The sequence below is a fragment of the Zootoca vivipara genome, chromosome 1 (genome assembly GCF_965207765.1).
Source record: "Zootoca vivipara chromosome 1, rZooViv2.hap1.1, whole genome shotgun sequence".
NCBI lineage: Eukaryota > Metazoa > Chordata > Lepidosauria > Squamata > Lacertidae > Zootoca > Zootoca vivipara.
This window is the reverse complement of record NC_142582.1, coordinates 118759766-118782715: the sequence shown is the minus strand read 5'-3', so window position 1 is coordinate 118782715 and position 22950 is coordinate 118759766. Positions and strand designations below refer to the sequence as shown.

The 22950-nt window shown below is 41.5% G+C and overlaps 1 protein-coding gene across 3 annotated transcripts in view; it reads right to left on the bottom strand.

Moving 5' to 3' along the window:
* EML1 (EMAP like 1) overlaps positions 1 to 22950 on the bottom strand; it is a 124875-nt gene that overhangs the window by 18869 nt on the left and 83056 nt on the right. For 2 of the 3 annotated variants that reach the window (XM_060271907.2, XM_035106186.3), the window contains exons 4-9: positions 16822 to 16956; positions 14046 to 14074; positions 8268 to 8397; positions 6531 to 6680; positions 4645 to 4714; positions 1142 to 1252 (exon numbers count right to left, since the gene is read on the bottom strand). In XM_060271907.2, the coding sequence (XP_060127890.1) occupies positions 1142 to 1252; positions 4645 to 4714; positions 6531 to 6680; positions 8268 to 8397; positions 14046 to 14074; positions 16822 to 16956 (625 nt within the window). Of the gene's footprint in view, positions 1 to 1141; positions 1253 to 4644; positions 4715 to 6530; positions 6681 to 8267; positions 8398 to 14045; positions 14075 to 16821; positions 16957 to 18928; positions 18977 to 22950 lie in introns of all 3 variants that reach the window. The other variant, XM_035106158.3, reaches the window with a different exon arrangement.

Sequence of the window (22950 nt, the reverse complement as noted above, 5' to 3'; positions counted from 1 at the left end):
TTCATAGACCCCTGGTGGCGCAGTGCACCATGGCGGGGGGCTGGTAAGCTGGGCCCCGGCCCGGAAAGGAGGGCGCCGCGCGGCAAAGCCGCGTGGAAACCAATTGCGCCCTGCGAGGGTGGGGCGGGCGGCGGAGCGATCTCCGCCCCTCAGCACCAGGGCGCGCGATCTGCTCAAGACGGCCCTGGATGGGAGGGTGTCCCAAGAAGGCCCTCTGCTGTTTTGGCAGAAGGTAACTGTAACCATCAACAGAACGGTACAGAACAACCTTACATTTACGGAGCAAAATATCTTCCTCAATTACCGTATATACTCAGCACACAGAACCTTACAAAAGGACAATATGAGTGGGCTCTCCGTGCCCCTACCACAGCAAAAAGACAGAAACTGATGAATTGGAAAAATAAAAATGCGGCTCCCTTCTACGATTGGATCGAAGACTTATACAAACTCGCAACATATGAACAAATTGCATATGAACGCAGACTTGCCAAGGACAAATTCAATGATAATTGGAATCCATTCTTACAAATACTGCAATAGACTAATATCTGGTAAAGTACAATAAGAACCTTGTAAATATACAGTTTTGGGTTCCCCACCCCCACCCCTCTTTGTTTTCCCTTCTGCGTGGGTTTTGTTTCTCTTTTTCGTTTGCGTCTCACCATGTTTGGTGCACTTATGGTTATGTACTTTTTCAATAAAGATGTTACAAAAAAGGGTCCTCTGCTGTTCTATTACAACTAGTTTGGCCCTAAACTAAAGGGGAGGAAGGGGAGGAATGAGGAGGCTTATTGGTGTCACAAATTCAGACAGACAGATCAGCAGCAAGCAAATCAAATTTCCACTTGTTGGAGTAGTAAAAATGATGTTTGGAAATTACTTTTTTTTGTTTCGCTTTGTTTAAACCCTTCTTACTTAAGAAAAAGATTTCACTGAAGCAAAACTAACTCAGCAAAACTAGAATCCAGTAAAATAGTATCTGGTGCATTCCACTGGGGACGCCTCCGGAACAACCTAACACAGAAGTGAATAGCATTTGCTTACAGAGGAAGCTGTCCCATTGAGTTATGGCAATAGATTTTAGAACTGTAAAGGTGGCAAAAAGTGCATCAACAATACATGAAGAGATATCGCTTACCGATTTGGAAAATGCAATGCAAGTGACAGCCCGGTCGAAGAACCCCATCCCAATGACATGCAGCGTGTTCAGAGTAACAGAGTCCCAAATGCGGACATGGGGCAGGAGTTGCTGCAGAAATTGAACAAACAACAGCTGCAGTTAGATTTGGCGAATGGGGTGGGGCAGGAATCTGAGTATAATCAGAGTATGTGAAAATACCTGCAAATGCATCTTAGCCATATTTAACATCTTCCGTTCATGGAAATACAAACATACAGGAGAAAAGGTCCAATTCTCTTTCAACCTCTGCCTCTCATCTGTAATATAGGGGTAATAGTGGTCTAATGTATAGTGTGGTTGTCAGGGTTACTGAGACACCGATATGCAGATGGGCATTTCACTCTATTTCTAGTCCATGTCACTTTTGCAAGTGTAAGTTCCTTCCATTCTGTTTCAACTCCTTTCTAATTTTCTCTTAAAATATATAATTTTTGAATGTGTTTTGACTTTTTGTAAAGCCAAGAACTGTTTCACAGCGTACAGAGAGGCACCAAATCCAATAGAAAGCTGTGGTTCAAGCTGCAGACTAGTGTAGGAGATGTGGATTAGGTCAGGTCATACTGAGATCAATTCCCCACAACGTATCTGAAGAAGTGTGCATGCACACGAAAGCTCATACCAAAATAAAAACTTAGTTGGTCTTTAAGGTGCTACTGAAGGAATTTTTTTATTTTGCTTCGACTCAGACCAACACGGCTACCTACCTGTAACAATTCCCCACGTACATGTGAAGCATTTTAGAGATCCCATCCTGGAATCATTGGGGGCGAGGGGCATGCCTGCTGTTCCCAGAAAGTGAGGAGTATGATTCAACTACAAAACCATATGAAACTTCCAAAATGGTCGAATACATTACAAAAAGATTTAACCTTTAGACAGCTTCACTCTGCCCTCCAAAAGTCAGCTGAAACAGACAGGTCTTACAACGCTTCTAAATTATAACTGATACAGCATATCCAGTTTGCATTTGGTGCTCCCTTCAATGACAGCTAATGGACTTTGACAGGATTATATAACGCCTGCAATGCAGAGTTAGAACGCTAGAGAGCAATCTTTGCAAACGTACGTTTAAAATAGCAAAACGCATGCCCAACTGACAGACAGTATTTGCCTATTGGTGATTGCAGTCCCAAGTTGCAGAGAGGCAGTTCTGTCTATAAGCAAGAAAATCTATTCACGCAAAGTCTGAATAAATACTAAAAGGATTAGCCAGAATTGTTCTGGGTCTTTTTATCAATAAAGATATCTGCAGGGAGAATCCTTTGGAAGATTTCAAGAAATCACTTTATACTCAAGGTTTAACATGTTGAGATAAACAAGAAAATAAGAATTGCATTTCCATTGTCTGCAGTCGTTAATGAGCAATAAAAAAACAGACAGAGTTGCAACCGCTGAACCTTACTAGTTCAAGTAATTAATAGTAATAGTAATAATGAATATTCTTATTGAAAATGGCTAAGGTCGATAGTCTTTCATACGGATCCTTTCCCACTTTCCATTACAACCATGGTATCTCTCATATTTGCTCCAGTGTTTTTTTAGCAAGGGCATAAGAAGAACCCTGCTAGATTAGAACAAAGGCATATCCAGTCCAACATTCTGTTTCCTACTGTAGCCAACCAGATGCCTATGGGGAAATGATAGGCAGCAAGATCCTCTCTGGATGCTGCACCCACAGTGACTGGCATTCAGGGGCTAGGCTGCCTCAGATCCAGGAGTTGTATACTGTACAACCATCATAACTAGAAAGCTAATGGAAATTGGGATTCTATATTTTAGCAGCATCAAATGGTGACATTTATGCCTGGCAACTATAAGTACTCAGGTTCTGCTTGCAAGTTTCCCCACAGCCCTACAAGCTTCCCACTACACAGACAGGAAGCTGGATTGCTAGATAGGCCTTATATTCTTATTACCATATTTTTTCATGTACAGTACAGTGGTACCTTGGGTTACGTACCTGATTCATTCTGGGGTGCCGTTCGTAACCTGAAAAGTATGTAACCCAAATGGCGCTTTTGTGCATGCGCAAACTGCACAGAACTCTTCTGCACATGCGCAGACTGCGCGCACCGCTTCTACACATGCGCAGACCACGCACGGGGCGGAAAATACTTTCGGATCTGCGGAGTATGCAACCCGAAAATACGTAACCCGAAGCAAATGTAACCCGACTGCATAAGACTATATTTCCCCCCAGTTTTTTAAAGTTTAAAATTTGGGGGTCATCTTATACATGGAATCTTTAAAATATTTATTTCTTCATTTTGGGCCCAAAAAAATAGGGGTCGTCTTATACAGGGGATCGTCTTATAGATGGAAAATTATGGTACATTTCCTTGATCAAGCTCATGCTTTTCTCCAAAGCATTCAGCTTTTTTATGTCATTCATTCTGCCCTTACATTTTATGATCCTGAAGTAGTTCCTGGTGCCTTATTTGCAGTTTCTGGTTTCCTATTTGTTTCAAAAATGCAGAGGCAGACTAAATAAATAACCACCCTTCATCAGAAGAGTGTTTGCACAAAAGTGAAAGAACAATTTGTACAACACAGGTGCAATATTTTTTTAAAAAGCAACGGAATAAATACATAAATAAATAGCATAAAATTGAGGAACAAAAGCAGTTCTAGTAAATATGATCATCGGAAATGCTGGGACAAATGAGAAAGTTTTAACAGAGTGCTAAAAAAAATTGCAAAGTGTGTTTCCTTAAGGAGGGCATTCAAACTGAGACAACAATTCAAAAAAAGCCCAGGTCACTACCGTGAATCATTTACCAACAGAACTGGTAGACACTGCCCAACAAAGTGAAACAGCACCACATCTGACTCAAGGCTTCATTTTGTCGCATTGTGCTCTCAAGCGGCAGGTTCTCAGGAATGATATTGATTGATACCAGAAACTTCTATATGCAACAGGAATTGGGTTTTGGACACAAAATATAACATTCAGCTGCCCCAGATTTACATACACGCATCCAGCAGACTGTGTTGTATGAAGCACCCAAATCAAAACTTCACAATCAATGTGGGTTTATCTGTATAGCCTTTATTAGTGCTGCCCATGTTTTATTTTAGTTTTTAGATGTCTTAGATGTTTTAACTTTGTACTGAGAAATGTATCTTTTCTGACTGACGGTCGAATAAAGAATGATGATGATGATGACGATCGATGCATACTCAAGCACGAAGCACCCAAGAATGACATGGCTTTAGGTTGCAATGGCAACTGGAACTAGGAACCAAACTCACCCTCATTTATATATCCCTACTAACATCATTTCTCCTATCATTTCCACTACATTGGAGCTCTGGTTCCTTCCAACATATAATCCTGGAAGTTTACTTTTAACACACCTGGTCCTTATTAGTATTAATACATTATCACACTAGTACGTTAGCATAAAAACAACAGATTTCTAACAAGCAAAATTCTGAACATGATCAATAGGCCGACTTACTTTCCCATCCTTAGATGTTCCTGCAACCTGACCAGTTGCTATGGTGATCCTGTCAGGATGGACAGCTAGGCTGAAGGAGGGAGGGGGAAAACCTTTGTCAAATCTCATATTACAAACACTGTTCACAACGCAAGCTAAAAGAATTCTGAACACCCTGGACTGGATGGTTTCCAAAACATTTATTGCAATGCATATGGAAACATTCTCATTCCAGCCCTTGCCATGTCTAATGTGTGAAGACAAGTATCGCAAGACACTGAAGGGTGCAAACAATTACAGTATTTTGCACATGCTTTTCATAAACTATTTAAATTTGATAATTTAATTCCCATGACAAATGCTCAAAGTTGCACTGTCCCCAACCTGGAATCTCTTGCAATACCAAACCAATATTAACACTAAGTGCATGAACTATTGAGGACTAGATTTATGGCTGCATCAATGCTTTTTGTTCCATTTCTTGTAATCATGCAAAGCTGGTGATGAGAACTGATGTGGGGTATTATTTATTTACTGTGGGTGGCGTTCAACTCCCTTTTGAAATTAATGAACTAACTAAGTTATGGCCATTAATTTGAATGGGTCTAGTTCTGAGTAAAAGTTAGTTGTTTTTATATCTGTTGGAAGCTGCCCAGAGTGGCTGGGGCAATCCAATAAGATGGGTGGGGTACAAATATAATAATAATAATAATAATAATAATAATAATAATAATAATAATAATAGGCTGCAATCCTATATTGTTGCCCTGCTTTTCAGATGCCCATCTCCCAAAGTGGCCCAAAGAAAAAGGAAGGGGGAAAGCCATGCTTCTGCAACAGGAGTTAGAGCAGTGTGTTATTTCAGGGAAGAAAGGAAGAAGTGAGTTCCCTGAAGCTGCTCCTTCTCTGGATGAGGTTAGGTTGGTCTCCTTTTTGCCTTGATTCCTAGAAGGCAGTAGTGCAGCCTCATAGTGATCCTAGGTCCTCTTTCTCATGGCAGGAGCCAGAATGTGATTCTTTTCTGCTCTCCAGTTCCAGGGTAGTAGTACTTACAACTGTGGGCTGTTAGCCAGGAATCTCCCATTCATTATAACATTAGTTCCATGAGTAATGGAAGAAGTATGAATGGCTTCACTTTAGTTCTCTCATTCCTACCTAGGCACTGCATTGTTGGAAAATTAAAACAAGGCAGGTGACAGTATCACCAGCATCACCAGGTAGAGGCCCATGAGGGTATGCCCCCCCCCTAAAATTTGGCTCTACTGCTATATGTTACAGTTGTACCTTGGTTGTCAAATTAAATCCATTCTGAAAGTCCGTTCGACTTCTGAAAATGTTCGACAACCAAGGCAAGGCTTCTGGTTGGCTGCAGGGGCTTCCTGCACTCAACTAGAAGCAGCGTAAGCCACGTCGGGCGTTCAGCTTCCAAAGAACGTTCGCAAACCGGAACCCTCACTTCTGGGTTTGTGGCATTCAGGAGCCAAAACGTATGAGTGCCAAGGTGTTCGTCAACCAAGATACGACTGTATATGTGGGCAAACTTCAGATTACTTTGTTTTTAGTGGAACATCAAAGTCTACCAGCCAGAGCCAGGTGCAACATAGTGCTTCAGCTAGATAGCCATACACTTAGAATTAAGGAATATGGGATCTTTGAACAAATGCCCAGCCCAGCAATTTGTGATCTGTACCAGAACCAAGCTCTCAAGTCCTATCACAAGCAATCTAAGTGGGCTGGCGGGGCTTTTATGCTGCTGCCATTATTAAGACCATTAAGGGGTTACAAAACCGTTGCAGGTCCCAAATCTACTTTCTGCCACCCCCACTTTACGAGAAACGGGACACGCTATAGTTTCAATTCTCCCACCTTGTTTTATTTCCAAGGTATCAATGCCCTATATGGCTTACCACTTGACATCGTCATTGTGAGCAGTGTAATGCCGCTGTAGTTGCTCTTCAACATTGTACAACACAACAACAGACGCAATGAAATACACGGTTTCACCCGTTGGAAGGAGGTACAGGTTATTACGACAGTCCCGACCCCTGTAGCCATAGCTGCCATCTTAGTTAAGATCATAATACGGTAGTTTGTAAGCAGCCATTCAAAAATTGCAAGCGCCATTTGATGTGATCATTTGGGCTCATACTGTAAGGCTCTATGACTCTGCACTAGTTTATTTGCACCAGATGCTGAACGCAGTCACTAACCGTTGTTCCATTTCCTGGTGAATCTGGTGGAGACAGATTTCATTTTTGGAGAGCGATGGGCTTTCCCTTCAAATGTTCTGTGCTGATTCTCAGCAGATGTGATGTACAACATCAGGTGTGCTGTCTGGGAGCCCTCCCTGTTGGTTGAGGTGGGTTTGGTTTCAAGTGGCTGAAGGAGAGCACGCTATTTGAAACAGGATTCCCCTCTCCCCCATCAAGCCTACAGGTGGGACGAGGTCTGCTTCAAACAAGAGACTGGGACCTTCCCAGTGATCAGATCTCCTCACCATTAGGATGTTCAGGCCTGGAATATTCTGCCGCTGTTCTTCATTGGGGAGAACTCCACAGCCACAAAGACTGTGAAGCAAGAAGCCCACCCCCTCGGGAAATGCTAGCACAGTGTACCTATAGATTTAGCACCCGAACCACAACACAGATGAGTATACCTCCCTTTTAGGACTTTTGCAATGTACAGTTCACCTGCCTCCCCCTGTATTCTGTCTGTTGTACAGATTTGCCTTAAAATAATTTCAGTGATGCAACTGAAGGAGGCTACAACAAAACAAAAGCAGTGAATCTCATTCTCCAACAGTGCCAGTCATGGGCAGATCTAATCTAATCTAATCGTGGGAGCTAATCTATATGTTAAATGGTACTATTTGGCACATGATGCTATTTAACATAAAAAATCATGCAGCAGCACGCTCTGTCATACATGGTTTCTTGCTTATTGAAGGCAAAGATGAACTTTGGATGTGTAGATAGATAGATGGATAAATAGATAGATAGACAGACAGACAGACAGACAGACACCCTACAGTACTTCTGATTTGTCTTCAAAAGACTGGCCAACTGTGACTTGTGTGCTTAAGAAAGAATCTGAAAAATAATTCTAAGAGTAAATAAAAAAAGAACCAGCATAAACTGTATTTCTGTGTAGCGTATGACCAAGCAATGATGGTATTTATACAACCTAAATGGATGTGCTGAAAATCATGATGTATTTTCTAAGAATTCTGTTCCTTAAAAACTGCAAAGACATATAACTACCCTTTGATATGCCAGTAAAAGAGAAAAGCTGTTTAAGTACATTATAATTAGTAACCATAGTGCCCTACTTTTCTGCAATGTGCCTAATTTAACCATGTGATAATTAACTGGTTTTAAACATAAACCTTCAGGCTACATTCAGCTGAAGCCTTCCTGGAGCTGCTTAATGGGATAAAGATGTGCAGCAGAAGTTTCATATTATTAATACTCATTTGATTGTTTTATCAGTGAAATGGTAATTGCTTCCAAAAAAACCACCCTAGATGCCCGCTATGATTAATAACCTTCCAAGATACATTTAGAAAAACAACAACAACAACACACAACTGAACCCAAGAAATGAGCAGTTTCTACGTTTAACATGCCACCATAAGAAAAGGATACACCCATTCCAGTTTTAGCCTCTTGGCTGGTAGTTCTGCTTTTGCTTCCAGACTGTAAGATTCCACTTGATCTTTGGGCATGAACATGGTAACAGGGCGTCCACGCAGAAACATTTTAACGTATCCTTCCTCTACAAAAAGGTCAAACAATAGAAAGAATTACACACATGCACCATTAGTCACGTTCTTCAACATTCTTCTATCCCAGCCCACTAATATGTTGCCTAATGACACACTGAAGTTACATTCCGGGAGGGGGGGGTTTGCTGTTCCCCACCCCACCCTGGCAAGCAAAATTTGATATAATCAGTTATACACACCAAGTCCCCTTCTGCTTTAAATCTCTTTACAATACTGAAGAAGAAACTCCAAAGATTACAATTAAGACCAAAAAAAAAAGCCACATGAAATTCTTTTATTTATTTTTATTGGATATTTACACATCTGGGTGTCAGCATCTACAATTTATAACATTCACGGCATCCTAGTGTAAAGACAAACTTTGCACTTGGTTTATATTGTTAGAGATACACTGGAAGCACAATGAGGACAGGCAATTAGTAAAAGATCTGCGCTGAAGTACATGTAAAAAAGAAGAAGGCTAAGTTTTAAAACAGAAGCAGCAACAATGACAGCACAGAGGAAGGAGAGAGAAACATAAAAGAATGACAGATCTGAACTCTGCTGACATTAAGTAAACACCCTTAGCACTAGAAATGCTCTAGTCGACGGTGCTTTAAGTGAAGTATGCAGGCAGAGGAACTCTAATAACAGATCTGGAAGTACTGACTTGGGGACTTCATGGGGCTTAAAAAGCTAGGTGATCTAGGAAATGTCATGATAGTCTGACTAGGACTTTTAGGAAATGGCAAAGCCAAAGGAGGTTTCTTGCGAACAGCTGGTGAAGCTTTTCGAGGTTCAGAACTTGCTGCCTCCTGCTGCTCCATCGGCAGATCAAGGGATCCAGCCTTGTTCTCATCCAAATCGGGCAGTTTTGGAGTCAATGACATCAGCAGAGTTACTAGATGGAATAATCGTGGGCACAGAGAAAATGGAAGGGCAGAAGCAATAACATTATGTAAATCAGTGAGAGAGTTTTAGGTCTACTAAAAGCATTGCTAAGGATTTTCAAACACCATTTAAAAAAAGCCAATGTTTAAAGGAGGAGAGCTTTATTTAAATGGACGAAGTAACATAATTTATGTGTTGTCATTGTAGTTTTAATCAGAATTCACTGAACAACAATATCATGTTATAAGCTTATTTGCCAATAACAATTTAACAGTTGTTGCAGTGTTTAGTGTTTTTATTAACACCAATGCACATATGGAATGTACCTGAAGCTTAACTAGACACCTTCTAATTCTTTTCTCTCTTTTTTAAGGAAAAACAACAAAATGTGTTGAAGTGAACACATAACTGCAAGCTTTCCAAAGCTGTATTTTACACATATTGCTAGAGATTCTTTCAAAGCATGAAAAGTTGCTACAGTACTTTACTGCTGTGCATGGAAAAACAAAGTACACAGGGAATACTTGAGTTCCCGAGCTGTACAGACAAGTTACAGGTAGATACATTTCTAGGCCTACAACAACAAAACAAAGCACACCTGTCCTTAAACACGGACTATGTAGCACACATCAAAAGCTCAAGGGCTCAGATCACTAGCTTATCAGAAAATAATGCGGGTAGCCAATGTTAAAGTCCAATGCTGATGTAATGCTGCCAATTTCCAAAGCACGATTAGGAGGCTGTGAGTTCATGGAGGTTCTCCACCCGCATCTGAACCAGTGACAACCCTGATTCTGCTCACCTGGCTTCCACTCTTAATCAGGAAGCCAGATGAGCAGAACCATGGTTATCTTCAACAGGTTTTAAACACAAGATGTTTTGGACTACAACTCCCATCACACACTATTACTGGCTGTGCTTCCTGGGGCTAATGGGAATTGCTGTCCAAAAGATCTGGAGGGCATCACTTTGACTACTCCTTCCCTAGTGCCAACAGGAGAGGGAGGGGGGACTTGGCACTGGGAAGAAGGAGTGGTAGTAGTATCTGCCCTGCTTCCAAGTTCTCAGGCACTGGCAGTGCTACATTTGCATGGCACCCACGTAATGTGGGGACTGGGTTTTAAATTAATGCTTACTAGCGTATTGTTCTTCTGAAACGTGTTATGCATCCACTTAGCGTAAGCACACAACCACTAATTGCATCCAAGCACTGTGAGACAGCTGCCTTTGGGGAACCTGTCTTAACCTAACATTTACCATGTAAACAAGTAAATGCTTAGGTGGGTGAGCAGCAATCACTGTAGCACTAGATCACTACATTACACATTATGGGTACAAGCATTTAGAATCAGGGTACAGTCGTACCTTGAAAGTCAAACGGAATCCGTTCCGGAAGTCCATTTGACTTCCAAAATGTTCGGAAACCAAAGTGCGGCTTCTGATTGGCTGCAGGAAGCTCCTGCAGCCAATCGGAAGCCACGGAAGCCCCACTGGATGTTGGGCTTCCAAAAATAGTTCGCAAACCGGAACAGTCACTTCTGGGTTTGTGGCATTCGGCAGCCATAATGTTCAAGAAATAAGCTGGTTGAACACCAAGGTACGGCTGTACTAAACTCTTGCCCGCAGAACACACAATTAACTCAAAACAACCTTGCTATCAGTAACACGCAAGGAATGATTAATAATCCTTTCCAGGCAAACATCTAGCCAATCTTACTGTCCAGACCACCTGTTCATAACAGGTGTGTGGCAGCAGACACAGATACTGATAGGCTGATCCGGACAGTGGCATGCCCACCATCACTTAAAATATTTATGTACCCTTTTCTGCTTTGGTATTCAAAGACACAGAAAGAACAACAGACAGCAAGTGTCTTAGAATAACAGACTGCAAGAGAAGATACTGGTTAATGGAAGTGAAGCCACTATATAAAAAGATGAAAAGACTGTTAAATTGTTAAAAGCAAGGCTGTATAGAGAACCTGCAGTATTCTTATAATACTGCAGGAACAGCTGGGAAACAGAATGGAGCAGAAAGGTTGAAACTAGCAGCGCCTCAAGTTGCTTCCATGAGAGACTGCAAAATTAGTTACATGTGGCTTGTTGAACAATATGATCCACAAGAATAGAAGCAACCATGATTAAGATCACATAATATTTAGGAGATGCGGATTAATGAGGAGTTAGAATAAACCATTTGTATAAATGCAACACAAATCTGTTTACACAAGCTACAATGAAAAACAACTTGCTTAAATGTTAATTATCAACAAGCACTTCCAATATCATACATTCACTAACCCTAATTTGACATTCATATATATCCAACAGTATCCCTCTGTTCATGGAAGGCTCTTTGCTCCAATGGAAGCTTCCATGAATGGAAGGAGGGGGGAGGTGATTCTCACCAATTTCCCCTTTGTGCTGCAGCCTACCTCCCACTCTGTTTGGGGGAGTTCCCCAAACCCTCGGGTGCAGATTTGCAAGGAGCTGCAGAGAGAAGGGGGGAAATCAGCAAAAATTGCTTCTTGTCACCCATTTCCATTCATAGAAGACTCTGATGGACCTAACAGCCTTTGCATAAGCAGAGGGACACAACTGGAGACAGCCTAATATGTTAACAGCACTGAAATATTGGTTAGCCACTGCAGTGTGCTTGTTGGCAATTCAGGTTAAATCTATGATTTACCAAGGACAATTAAGGAAGTGAGCAAGCACTGCAATGCCACTCTAAATGCTTATTTAGGCACACATTAGGAAACTAACCAAACAAACTATATAGTGCAGGCTCTATCACATGGCTTCTCAGCTGAAGTGCCAAGCAACTATTATCACACAATGGTACATTCATGTGTTGCCATATAGCTCTCTAACGTTTGTCTCTTTCCTTGGCCATTTATTTGAGCAGATCAACTAAAAATCAAAGCGAAAATCCATTTGGGTTAAATTCTACAAGGCTTACAACCCAGTAGGTGCCCTGCAAGAACTTTGGTCAGAAGAAACCAAACTTGTTTAGCGTTGTAGCAGTAGAAGAAAGATGTTGCCTCAATGGAGACAAACTCCTTTGGCTCTGTTAATAAGATTGCTTAGAGAGCTATGAGGTTTCAGAAGCGAGGCCTACCTACCTTTACAATGTGTCACACGGCGCTTCCCTTGTGGTTACAGAGACAGAGATAGAAGGGCTAGATAAAGATGCATTCAAGAACAGTCAGGCTCACCTAAATCCCTGCTCTATGGACTCCCCAGCCGTACACTTTGATGTCCTGTTCAGGGAATACCATTTTTGGTTCATGCAAGCAGTCTGAATCTTTCACTGACAACCAGTGAACAGGATGATGCCCTAGACTGATTCACATGTAACTGCAATTTAGACTGCAAATGACAAGTTGTGTTCAAAATGTACAGACCAGCCATGGGTTTATTCGGTTTCCATCATCTCCTACTACCCACAACAATATCAGGATGCTATTCCAAATAGTGGGGGGGGGGGCCCACACACGAAGGAATATCCCAAACTATTTTTCTTTTAACCCAGAATATTTTCCCCAAATTGTAGTTTGCCAAGCAGCTTCAAACCATGCTTCTGGCCTGGAGGCTACTTGAAAAACATGGTTTCTTGGATGGTACTGGTTCTGGTATCACAATAAATCATGGTTTGGTGTCATGTCTGAACCACGTCATCATGCAACCATTCTTGCGAGAGAGGCCGGAAGTGGAGGACTGTGGGTATTACTGCTTATTCTATTTGCAACGGCAGATGTGATGCTCACAGTTGGGATAATCAGGACTTCATATAAAGACACCTACTTCACTGTGCCAAGTGGTAAGGAAGATTTTACCACATGTTGGATGTAGTAAAATGATCATTAGTGTGGGGCTTAGTAGCTGATGCTCTCTTATTCAACAGATTGAATGCATTTAATGGCCATCCTTCTATACAACAATAGTAGCGTGTACCCCTCTTTTTAAAAGCAGAATAGATAGAAAACACAGGGAAGTATGTTAACAAGTATGCCCCCCAAATATATATATATATATTGGCTCCTAAGAAGTAGGGGGGGAAGGCATTGTCATTGATTTAGGGAATGATTCAAGTAAAGTATTCACATGCTCTAACATGGTCCTTTCCACCTCAACCCCATTTTCTCCTATGAGCTTTGGTTTTGTCGGGTGGGCGGTCACAAATCAGAAATATTGTTGCGTGCTGCTTTTCATCAAGTGTGGTGGGTGTGTACCTGGAAATGAATCTCTTTCCTGTGTGCCTGTATTTGTAGGGAGGATAACCTGCCTACAAAAAAAAACACCCTGCAGACCTTATTGATTTATATACTTGTTACATTTGTATTTCGCCTATCCTCCAATAGATGCTAAAGTGAGGATCATTAAAAGTGAGGCACAACAAGTGAATGTTTTATGCTACTCTGAATCCCAAATGAACCGCCCAAAATTCATCATTAATTACTGAATCAAGGACACTGTACATGCTTCTTGAAAAATATAAAATTAAAAGAAAAGTATTACAGTACCTGATAAAACCAACATATCAAGTTCATTTCCAGAAAATGTGAAACTGCTTATTACCATTTGTTAATCACTGTAAAGTAGGACTAGGCCATGTTTTAGGAAATTAACAGTGATAGTTCTGTTGACTGTTCTGTTGACCATTAGAAAGCCTAGTTAGCTACAAACATTCAAACCATGTTTAGAAAAAGGTTATATAAACATGAAAACACCATTTACATAAGAATAAAGAAAGCAAAACAATTACCTGCACTGAACATTGGTTCCTTAGGCTTGCTGTGAAAATAATCAAGAAACATCCTTTTAACAAGACTTGCTTGCCCATCTTTCCTCCCAAGCCCCCCTCTCCTTCATGACTGTTGTTGTTGTTGTTTAGTCGTTTAGTCGTGTCCGACTCTTTGTGACCCCATGGACCATAGCACGCCAGGCACTCCTGTCTTCCACTGCCTCCTTCATGACTATCCATCTCAAATAAAACAAATTATCATCCATTCAGTTCAACAGGGACCAAGTATTGGCTTTGTTTTTTATTCTGGCAGGCCCGTGCACAGCTTGTCTGAGGCCCAGGGTGGGAATCCCCGACGGCTGGGAGGCATGGGGCATTCTTAGCATGAAGGTGGGACTAAGAAGGGGCCCCTGGCCAGCTTTGCCCTCTGTGCAAAGTGTACCCAGCTGCCCCCCTGCACAGTTCAGAATCATGCAACTATAATTGTGTGAGGCAAGAGAATGGAGCTGTACATGTTTGTCCTATGTCCATCCATCCCCAGTGTCCCATACTGGCCCCTCCCTAGAGATGGAAAAATCTGACAATTTCGGTTTTTCTCAGTTTCTCGTTTTTCCAATCATAACATTGCTCCTCCACATTTCCACCTCAGTGCAATTAAAAGTAAATAAATCATGAAATATCATCAGCATTTTAGTGTGAATTTCTCCTAATATGCACATTTTTGTATGCAATTTTGTCAAATCTAAACTTTTTTCATAGCAACTTTCACATGCTATTTTACATGATATTTTACTGAACATATGCTTTTTCTATGCACAGCTTACATGCATCTTTCTTGGCTGGAGAAAAGCACTGCAAAATTCAGAGAAATGAATTTTTTTTTTAAAAAAATGGCTGTTTCAGTCCACATATTCATTTGGAAAGTGCAGATTAGGTACATTCACCTTTAAATGTGAACTGAATCAAATTTAACCTCCATCCTTTCCGCTCCCTAACACTAATTCAGCCCTGGGGAGCATGTGTGCAGCTCACAGGAAAGAGCGATGGGCACATGCAGGGCAAATTGCACAGTCCTACTCTCTTCCCTCGTGTGATTATAGTCTCATGGCCCTGAATGCCCGAATATAACTTATAAATGATACCAAGTCATGTTGCTCATCTGTGCACAAAACTGTAAAAATATTTTTCTTCCTCGCCATCATTTCAGCTAAAACTCTGGTTCATGCTCTTGTGCTCCCCTGCCTTGACAACTAAAGTTCTCTCTCGTCTTCCCTTGTCACTTCCTAGTGATTTCTCTTCCATTCAAAACTCTGCTGCCAAAATCATTCACATTTCTCATCACAGAGACCACGTGACGCTTCTCCTCAACCCCACACAAAGGCTTCCCATCCTCTTCTGCATCTGACGCAAACACTTTGTCCTTATCGCTGAAGTTCTTCATGGACACTTCCCAGCCTACAGTTCTACTCACTTCACTTTTATATCCATGGCTGGGACTTTCCTTTCTCCAAATGAACCACCCCGCAACTGCCAAGAAGTATCCTGCTCTCTTACATTATTAAATTTCAACCCCTGCGCCTCCACATGCCTAGAACTCAGGCTCTACACAGCTGCATGGTACCACTTCTATCTTTCTCCAACTCCCTCCTCAGAACCTATCTCTGAAGCATCTGACTTCACCTCTTGCTGTAGAACTGTGGCCTAAACATTTTCTTTGGGGTAAGAGTTCACTACTATGAAAGACCACGTAAGGTTGCTGATTGGGTGCCTGCAACTAGGGTTGGGAAAGCACCAAAGTGCTTGCCCTGAAAAACAACCGAGCCCTTTCAGTGAAAACAATTCAATTGGTTTTGCAGGCATTTGACAAGAATAGTTGCTTGGCTACAAGCATCAAGAATCCCCAGTAAAAAAAAAATGCTTATGAGATCATCATCGGCCACCAGCAAAGAAGCCTGCCAGGCCTTTCCTGAGTTCACTGGAACCCTCTATCAGCTGCTACCCTCTCCCCCTTCCTCAAGGCAAGGCTTTCCCCCCTCCCTGAAGATGGAGGGAAGACTAGCAAGGATGGCAGGAGTGGGGTGCCAGCTTGTTTGCGCAGGGCTATGCATCTTGCAAAATGCTGCTGCTCATTCAGGCTCCCCCACTATACTGCATTATTTTGCGTTTGCTTACGTTCACTGCTGGTTATCCTTGCCCTTCCCATTCCTTCTCCACCCCCAACCCCCATTTCTCACTAGGAATGGACAAATCCATCAGTTTTTGTTTCTCTCCGTTTCTTCTTTTTTCCCAGTCTTAAATTCAGATCTCCACATTTGCAATTTTTAAAAAAGTCCTCATGAAAATTCATCAGCATTTATTGCACATTTCTCCTAATGTACTCCATTTTTCTATGCCATTTTGACTGACACAGACATTTTTGCAATCTCCCCTGATATAATGCACTTTACATGCAATTTCCCTAATAAATGTATTATTATGTACATTTGTTCTTTAAATACAATTTTTTTAAGCTGGAGAGCTACATCACAAAAATCTGAGAAATGCAAATCCTAATCAAAGTAGATTTCTCCCCCATCCCTATTTGTCCCTACTTATTCCATGCCACATTTTTGTCTCCTCCTACTTTCAACATATAGATTGCAACTTTCTTGTGACAAGGGATCAGTCTTTTTGCTTTTGCCAAGTCTGTAAAGTGCCATGCACATGGGATTTAATAGTATTTTAATAACCGCAGCACCACCAAACATTGTGACTAGCCTTAAGAGCCATGTGGATAGAGCAAGAGCTGCTTCCCTACCTTTCACTGTTCTTTTTACCACTAGATGAACTGCTTGTGGATCCAGCTCGATTGCGGCTGATTTTGGAATCTCCATAGCTTTCCCTTCGGCCTCCAGGAGATACACGCTCAGCTGAGTTGGTTCTTTTGACAGTGCTAATAGAAAAGGAAGCATACCCAATTATAAAAAAATAATACATTCGTCTGAGTCTACACGTCAAGCTCTTCAGAAGTACAATCCCCAAACAGTATTCTATGATGAGCTGAAATTATTAATCCTTTAAAAAGAAAGAAGAAAAGAAAGAAACACGGGCAAACATGCAGAGGTTTATATTTCACTGTTCCAGGATGCATAATTTTAACAAGAGTAAAAATAATTTATGAACATAAATGCAAATATAGGACCACATCCTGGTCTCAGTCATTCTCAGGGATGCAGAAGCATCCCAAGATTCCGCGGGGGAAATGTAGAATCTGTGTGAGTGTGTAGAGGGTCTTCTCCCCAGCAGAACGTGATACACATGGCATCACATTTTCCCACTGGGGGTGCTGGGATCTGTTATCACAGCTCCAGACCTTCAGAAAGTATGCTTCACAAGGGATCTGGAGGACTGATCATCACCTTTCCCATCACCAGAGACATGCTGCTTGGCTCTTTGATGAAAGGAAGTTACAGAGGTGGGGGAAATGGCTTCCTTCATACTTTGTTTCATGTCTTAACAGGTCATTTGCCTTTTTCATTAACAGGTAGCCTGTAAAAATAACAGAACTGACTTGTCTGTTTTGGAACGTTTTGTACTTTCAGTCTTGTTGTTTATTATTAACATGTTTATAACTAAAAGGAAGACTGAATCAAGCTCACCTGGAAACTACTTGCAATCAATGGAACAGGGGCACTCACTTCTGCCATTTTTGGTGACATCCCTAGTCATGCTGATAGAATGTCAAGAGGCATGTTACGTAAGAATATATAACATATGGATCTATGCTTCTAAGTATTTTTACCTGAAACTAAACTCAAGTTAAATGTTTTGTCCCGTAAGTCATTTAACTGGGTTTAGTTCAAGGTCCTAAATATTTCAGTCATGGTTCAATATTTGTCACTGAAACATAGTCATATTGTTAATTGGCTGAAATATATCAACACTTTGGATTGCTCTCATTAGGGCAATTGAGACCACAATGCAGTGACCCATGCAACAAACTCTTCAAGCTCAGTAGGACTTTGGATTTCTGTTTTGAGAACAGCGGTTATTTCCTTTAGCAAACTGATTCACAATACTGCTTGGTAGTATAGTCAAATTCCTCTTTGGGTACACAAAAGTTTCCAGACAGGTGAACTGAGAAGGCCTTACATATGGTATAAATAAAGATTATATAAAGGGAACACTAGATAAACCTTTACAGAATTGGTCAGAGAGCTTCCCTGGGTTTTGCCCTTGTGGGATAGCTCAGCAATGGCACCTTTGGGTGTTCCGATTAGGCCGCACACCTCCCATACATTTGCATCTAGGACTTGGGTAAAAAACTGCAAACAGATTCAAAGCCAACCGCAGGACAAATTCCTGTAGGAGAGGGCTATCAATGGCTACCAGCCATGATGGCTACTGTTCTACCTCCACAGCTGGAGGCAGCAATGCTTCTAAATAGCAGCTGCTGGAAACCACAGGAGGGAAGAGTGCTCTTGGGATCATGTTCTGCTCACTGATTTCCCACCAAGCATCGAGTTGGCCACTGTGAGAGCAGGATGGGCGGATTAGATGGGCCATTGGCCTGATCCAGCAGGCTATTCTTATTTTCTTATGTTAACAAGCACAGTTTCATTGCACATAAAATGTTTGCATGTAAAGTCATTGGGATCAGAAAGAAATCCTCACCAAGAAGCAAGAAACGTTAGTATAGAAACGTTAGTACAGAAACAGAGGAAAGAAAGTTAATACTCCTTAAAATGCAATATGAAAAGTGCTAGTTATGGGAATTTCCTTTTTCTTTCTTTCAACTACTCAAGCTTTTACTTATTACTACAAATACATACTACTGTTGATGAAAAATGCTAATGATGGGAGTGATGGGAGACAGACGGACTAACGAAAATGACATATTACAATACTAGTAAGAATTCCCTCACCTTAGAGCAGTTTTTTTCAGTTTGCATGCATTGAGAAGACTCACAGACCTGCTTAATCCATGAATGAGAAGTGCATAAACAAAGCAGAATAAAAGTGAATGCAGTAAAAATAAGAATGTACAGACAGAGAACATTCATATATAAAAAAAGTTCAAATACAAGACGTATACATTTTTCATGCAACCAATAAACAATCCTGCATATTATGTGAAGCAGAATTAAGGAACTAAATCATTTAACAAGTTCCTTGTTCAGCTACCTTGATTGTTCAAGCTAACCGATAAACATAGTACCTTGAGCAAAAGATTCTGAGAGCCCCACAAAGAGTTTGCAAAGCACTTTAGCACATTAAGCAATTCTTTTTGTCTGTAGACATCTCAGGATCTTTTGGTTTTAAAGTTTAAAAAAAAAACAAAAAAACTGGTGAATACAGCCAGCAGTAATCAATGGAGGACAGACAGGAAACTCAATACTAGAGCAGCAAAGGGTTGGGGGGAGACAAGGAGGACAGTATACCGTAAGTTATACACACAGACAGACATAGAAATAATGAATGGTGGTGTATAATTATTTGAAATGCTAGACATTCAAAATATATTCACAGTATGTCAGGCAAGAAAGGAAGCCAATACTCTCCAATCATTCCAGCTAAAGATAGAATTCAGGTCACCGGGGGGGGGGGGGAAGGAAGAGATGAAAAGGGGGACAACCATACACAGGAGTAAGTTTTTAAAGAATCAACAGCACAGAGGGACATGGGTTTTGTTTAATAAAAAAGAGGAACATTTTGTAAGCAAGAGAAAATCTGCCCTACCTTGAGTAAATTTCTGTATGATCAGTACAGTTCATATCAAGGGACAGTTGACAGTGCTGTTTTCTAGGAACATAAACCACCATCTCTCCTCGAATTTAGCATTATTTAAGTAAGAGAGAGGCCAATGCTGTATTTATATGACTTTGGGGGGTTTTTAAGTTTGACCCTCTGTGGATCAACACATTTTTCCCCTCGTATAAATACATAAGAAATTACTTACATTTTGGGGTTCCTTTGAAGACAATAATTTCTTTCATATTTATATTGAATACTTTAGTTATATCATTTCCTTAAGATTACTCTAGCTGTCCCTTTTTCTTTTCTGGCCCAGTTTAGGCAATACTCCCGTTACTTTCCTCTAAGAATCACCTGCCACACTCTTGAGGGTATTGACGGGGGGTAGGTTTGACCCACCCAGTGATTTCTTGGGGTGCTGAAGGCTCAAACTACATATCCTACCGGTACCTGCTGGATATGGAAAAGTTGGTATACATGACGTTCCATCTCCCACCCTCCCATTTTGCACACTAAATAAGTGAAGAGGGGTGTAATCATCCAAATTCCTCCCCCTCCGTCACAGCAGCTGGCAGATGCTTCCCCATAGTTTGATCCCAAGCCATGGAAGAGTGTGCATGCATGTTTGTGTGAATGTGGGGTAAGTATGAGATTGCACCATGTGGAAGTGGCTGCTATACTAGTTAGGGTGTGTGTGTAGGTGTGTGAGAGCATGCATATGCTTCAGGAAACCTGAACTACGTGCAATCAAAGGAGCAGGCACCCCAAGACTGCACAACCTGACTACCCCGGGCAATCGCGTACTCTTAATACAGAGCACCAAACTCCTAATTTTGAATACTGTAAAGACACCACGTTGGAGCCTCGGTTTTCTTCCTCACAGTTGGGCAACCAGGATAAAATCAGTCTTGCGTTTTGCTGCAACTGGGTTAACAAACCCATGGGATGTGTAGGGTGCTGGCAAAGAAAGTGCAGTAGAGGCATGCATCACAGAGAGGGCTGCATGTACGGCATGTTACCTGCCCCGCAACCCCCACTTCCACACTAAAGCTGCATTGTGTGACATGAATAAATCCTGCTTTTTCTACTTCTGCTAAATTTACGTCCTGTGTGCAAGCCCAAAACATTCAAACCGAACGCAGCAAACAAAGCTCACCCTAATCAGCGCCCTATCTCTTTGGTTAACTCATCCCTCAAGATTGCTAAGAGACTAGAATGCCACTCTGAGTAACCTGAAAGGAGGCTGAAATACAAAATGAAGGCTATAGTATTAAATAGAGACATCTTGGTCCCCACCAAGACTCCCTGCCCCCCCAATCCCCCCATGCTTTGTCTTAGGGTGGGTACAGGGTTTGTTTTCTTGCCTGTTTTGGGGTGGCGGTGCTAGTGGTTCTGAGCATCACCACTTTTTCTTCAGTGAAATGGTACCCACAGCTGTTTTTTAGATTTCCAACGTGCCCACAGATGTAATCTCTTTGCCATTAACTCTTCAGTTTAGCATCATTTCGTAAGTCCCATTATAGAACACAGGTGGGTCAGCCAAGTGACCTCCAGTTGTTGTTGGCTACAATTTCCATCAACCCTGAATACTGGCCATGTTGGCTAGGGAAGGTGGGAGTTGTAGTCCAAGAACATCCGGGAAGCACCATGTTGGCTACCCCTGCAATAGACTATGGAACAAGGGAAGGGACGCCCAAGTGCTTAAGAGCAGAGCATAAACATTTCCTGCAAACAGCACACAAAAGAGAGAGAAGGAAATGGGCTTAGCATTGTCTCATTGCATACTTGCTCCCAGAGTAATTAAGCACGGTTGTGATTGCAAACGTTTATTACCTGTAAGGATAATCACTTAAATAGCTTTGAATAAGAATTGAATACTTAAAAACTGCCGTGTACATAGAATGCATGAGCATGCCAAATATTGTAGGGTTGCCCCCACCCCCTGCTGATGTAATGATGTTTTCTAGCCAAGTTACCTTTGCGCTGCCTAAGGTGACTAAATGAAAGCACCGCACTGATTCAAACCGAGGTTAATAACACTTGCCTAGAGCCAACGATTTAAGAACGACAGGAAGTGTCATTATTACCCATGGGGCACTTCTCAACTCCCCATTCCTCTATTCAGATAAATTATTCAAAAGTGAAAACACAGTATATGATATCAGCTGTGATAAGAAGCAGCCTTGTACTCAGTCAGACCGTTGATCCGTTTACATCACTATTATTTACTACTATATCAGCAGCAGTATATGCAAGTACTATCAGCCACACTCCAGGGATTCAGAATGTCTACACTCCAGACTGTTAGCACACATCTGGGTTGCACATATCTGATTTTTCTGTGTGCTCTTTTGTGCATGCCTGACCACACAAGTGCTTTCAGTTGAACTCTGCCTTAATGTTTCCCATCCACACTAGTAAGCGGTGCTTGATGGGATACATTTGCACTGTGTGCTGTTGTCCCTGCTTCTCAATTATTGCTCTTCCGCCCTCCCTGAATTCCAGAAACCTGAGGTCAATTGTAGGCAAGCACACGGGCCTGTGTACAGTGCTGTTTTAAATATGTGTGTGTGTGTATGTATATATATACAGTATCTATATCACACACACATACACACACACATATATGTGTGCCGGACTTGTACAAAACAGCTGATTAAAAAGCATAAATAGTGTGTGCCAGGGCCAACACTAGCCAACCAAGGAGCACCTTGCCAGCAGAAGGAGGGGGTGCGGTGACAGATGGCACCAAGCAAAATGTCACCACATATGTAAAAAAAGCTTGCCACATAATGTGCTTCAGTTGAGTAGCATGCAAGTTTACCACATTAAATTGGCTGGGGGGGGGGAGGGAGAGAAGAGCAGGTTGCCACTTGGATGAGGACAACATTGTGTGGGCAATGCAAAAAAAAAAATCACATATGCACAAATATGCTTTAAACTGCTATGTGAACATCACCTTAGCCAGAAGTATTTCCCAGGGAAAAATTGAGCCTGGAACCTTTTGTATTCAAAGCAAGGTACTCTACTACTGAGCTATGGCTCATCTCCAAATCTTGTGATAGACAAGATTGAAAACATGGACGTATTCTCAATGTTACAATCTACAGCAAAGCTTCAACTGTGGAGGACTTTGCACAAGGAGTCTGGCTGTCTTAATTCTGGAGGACCATGTAATATATTACAAATTAAC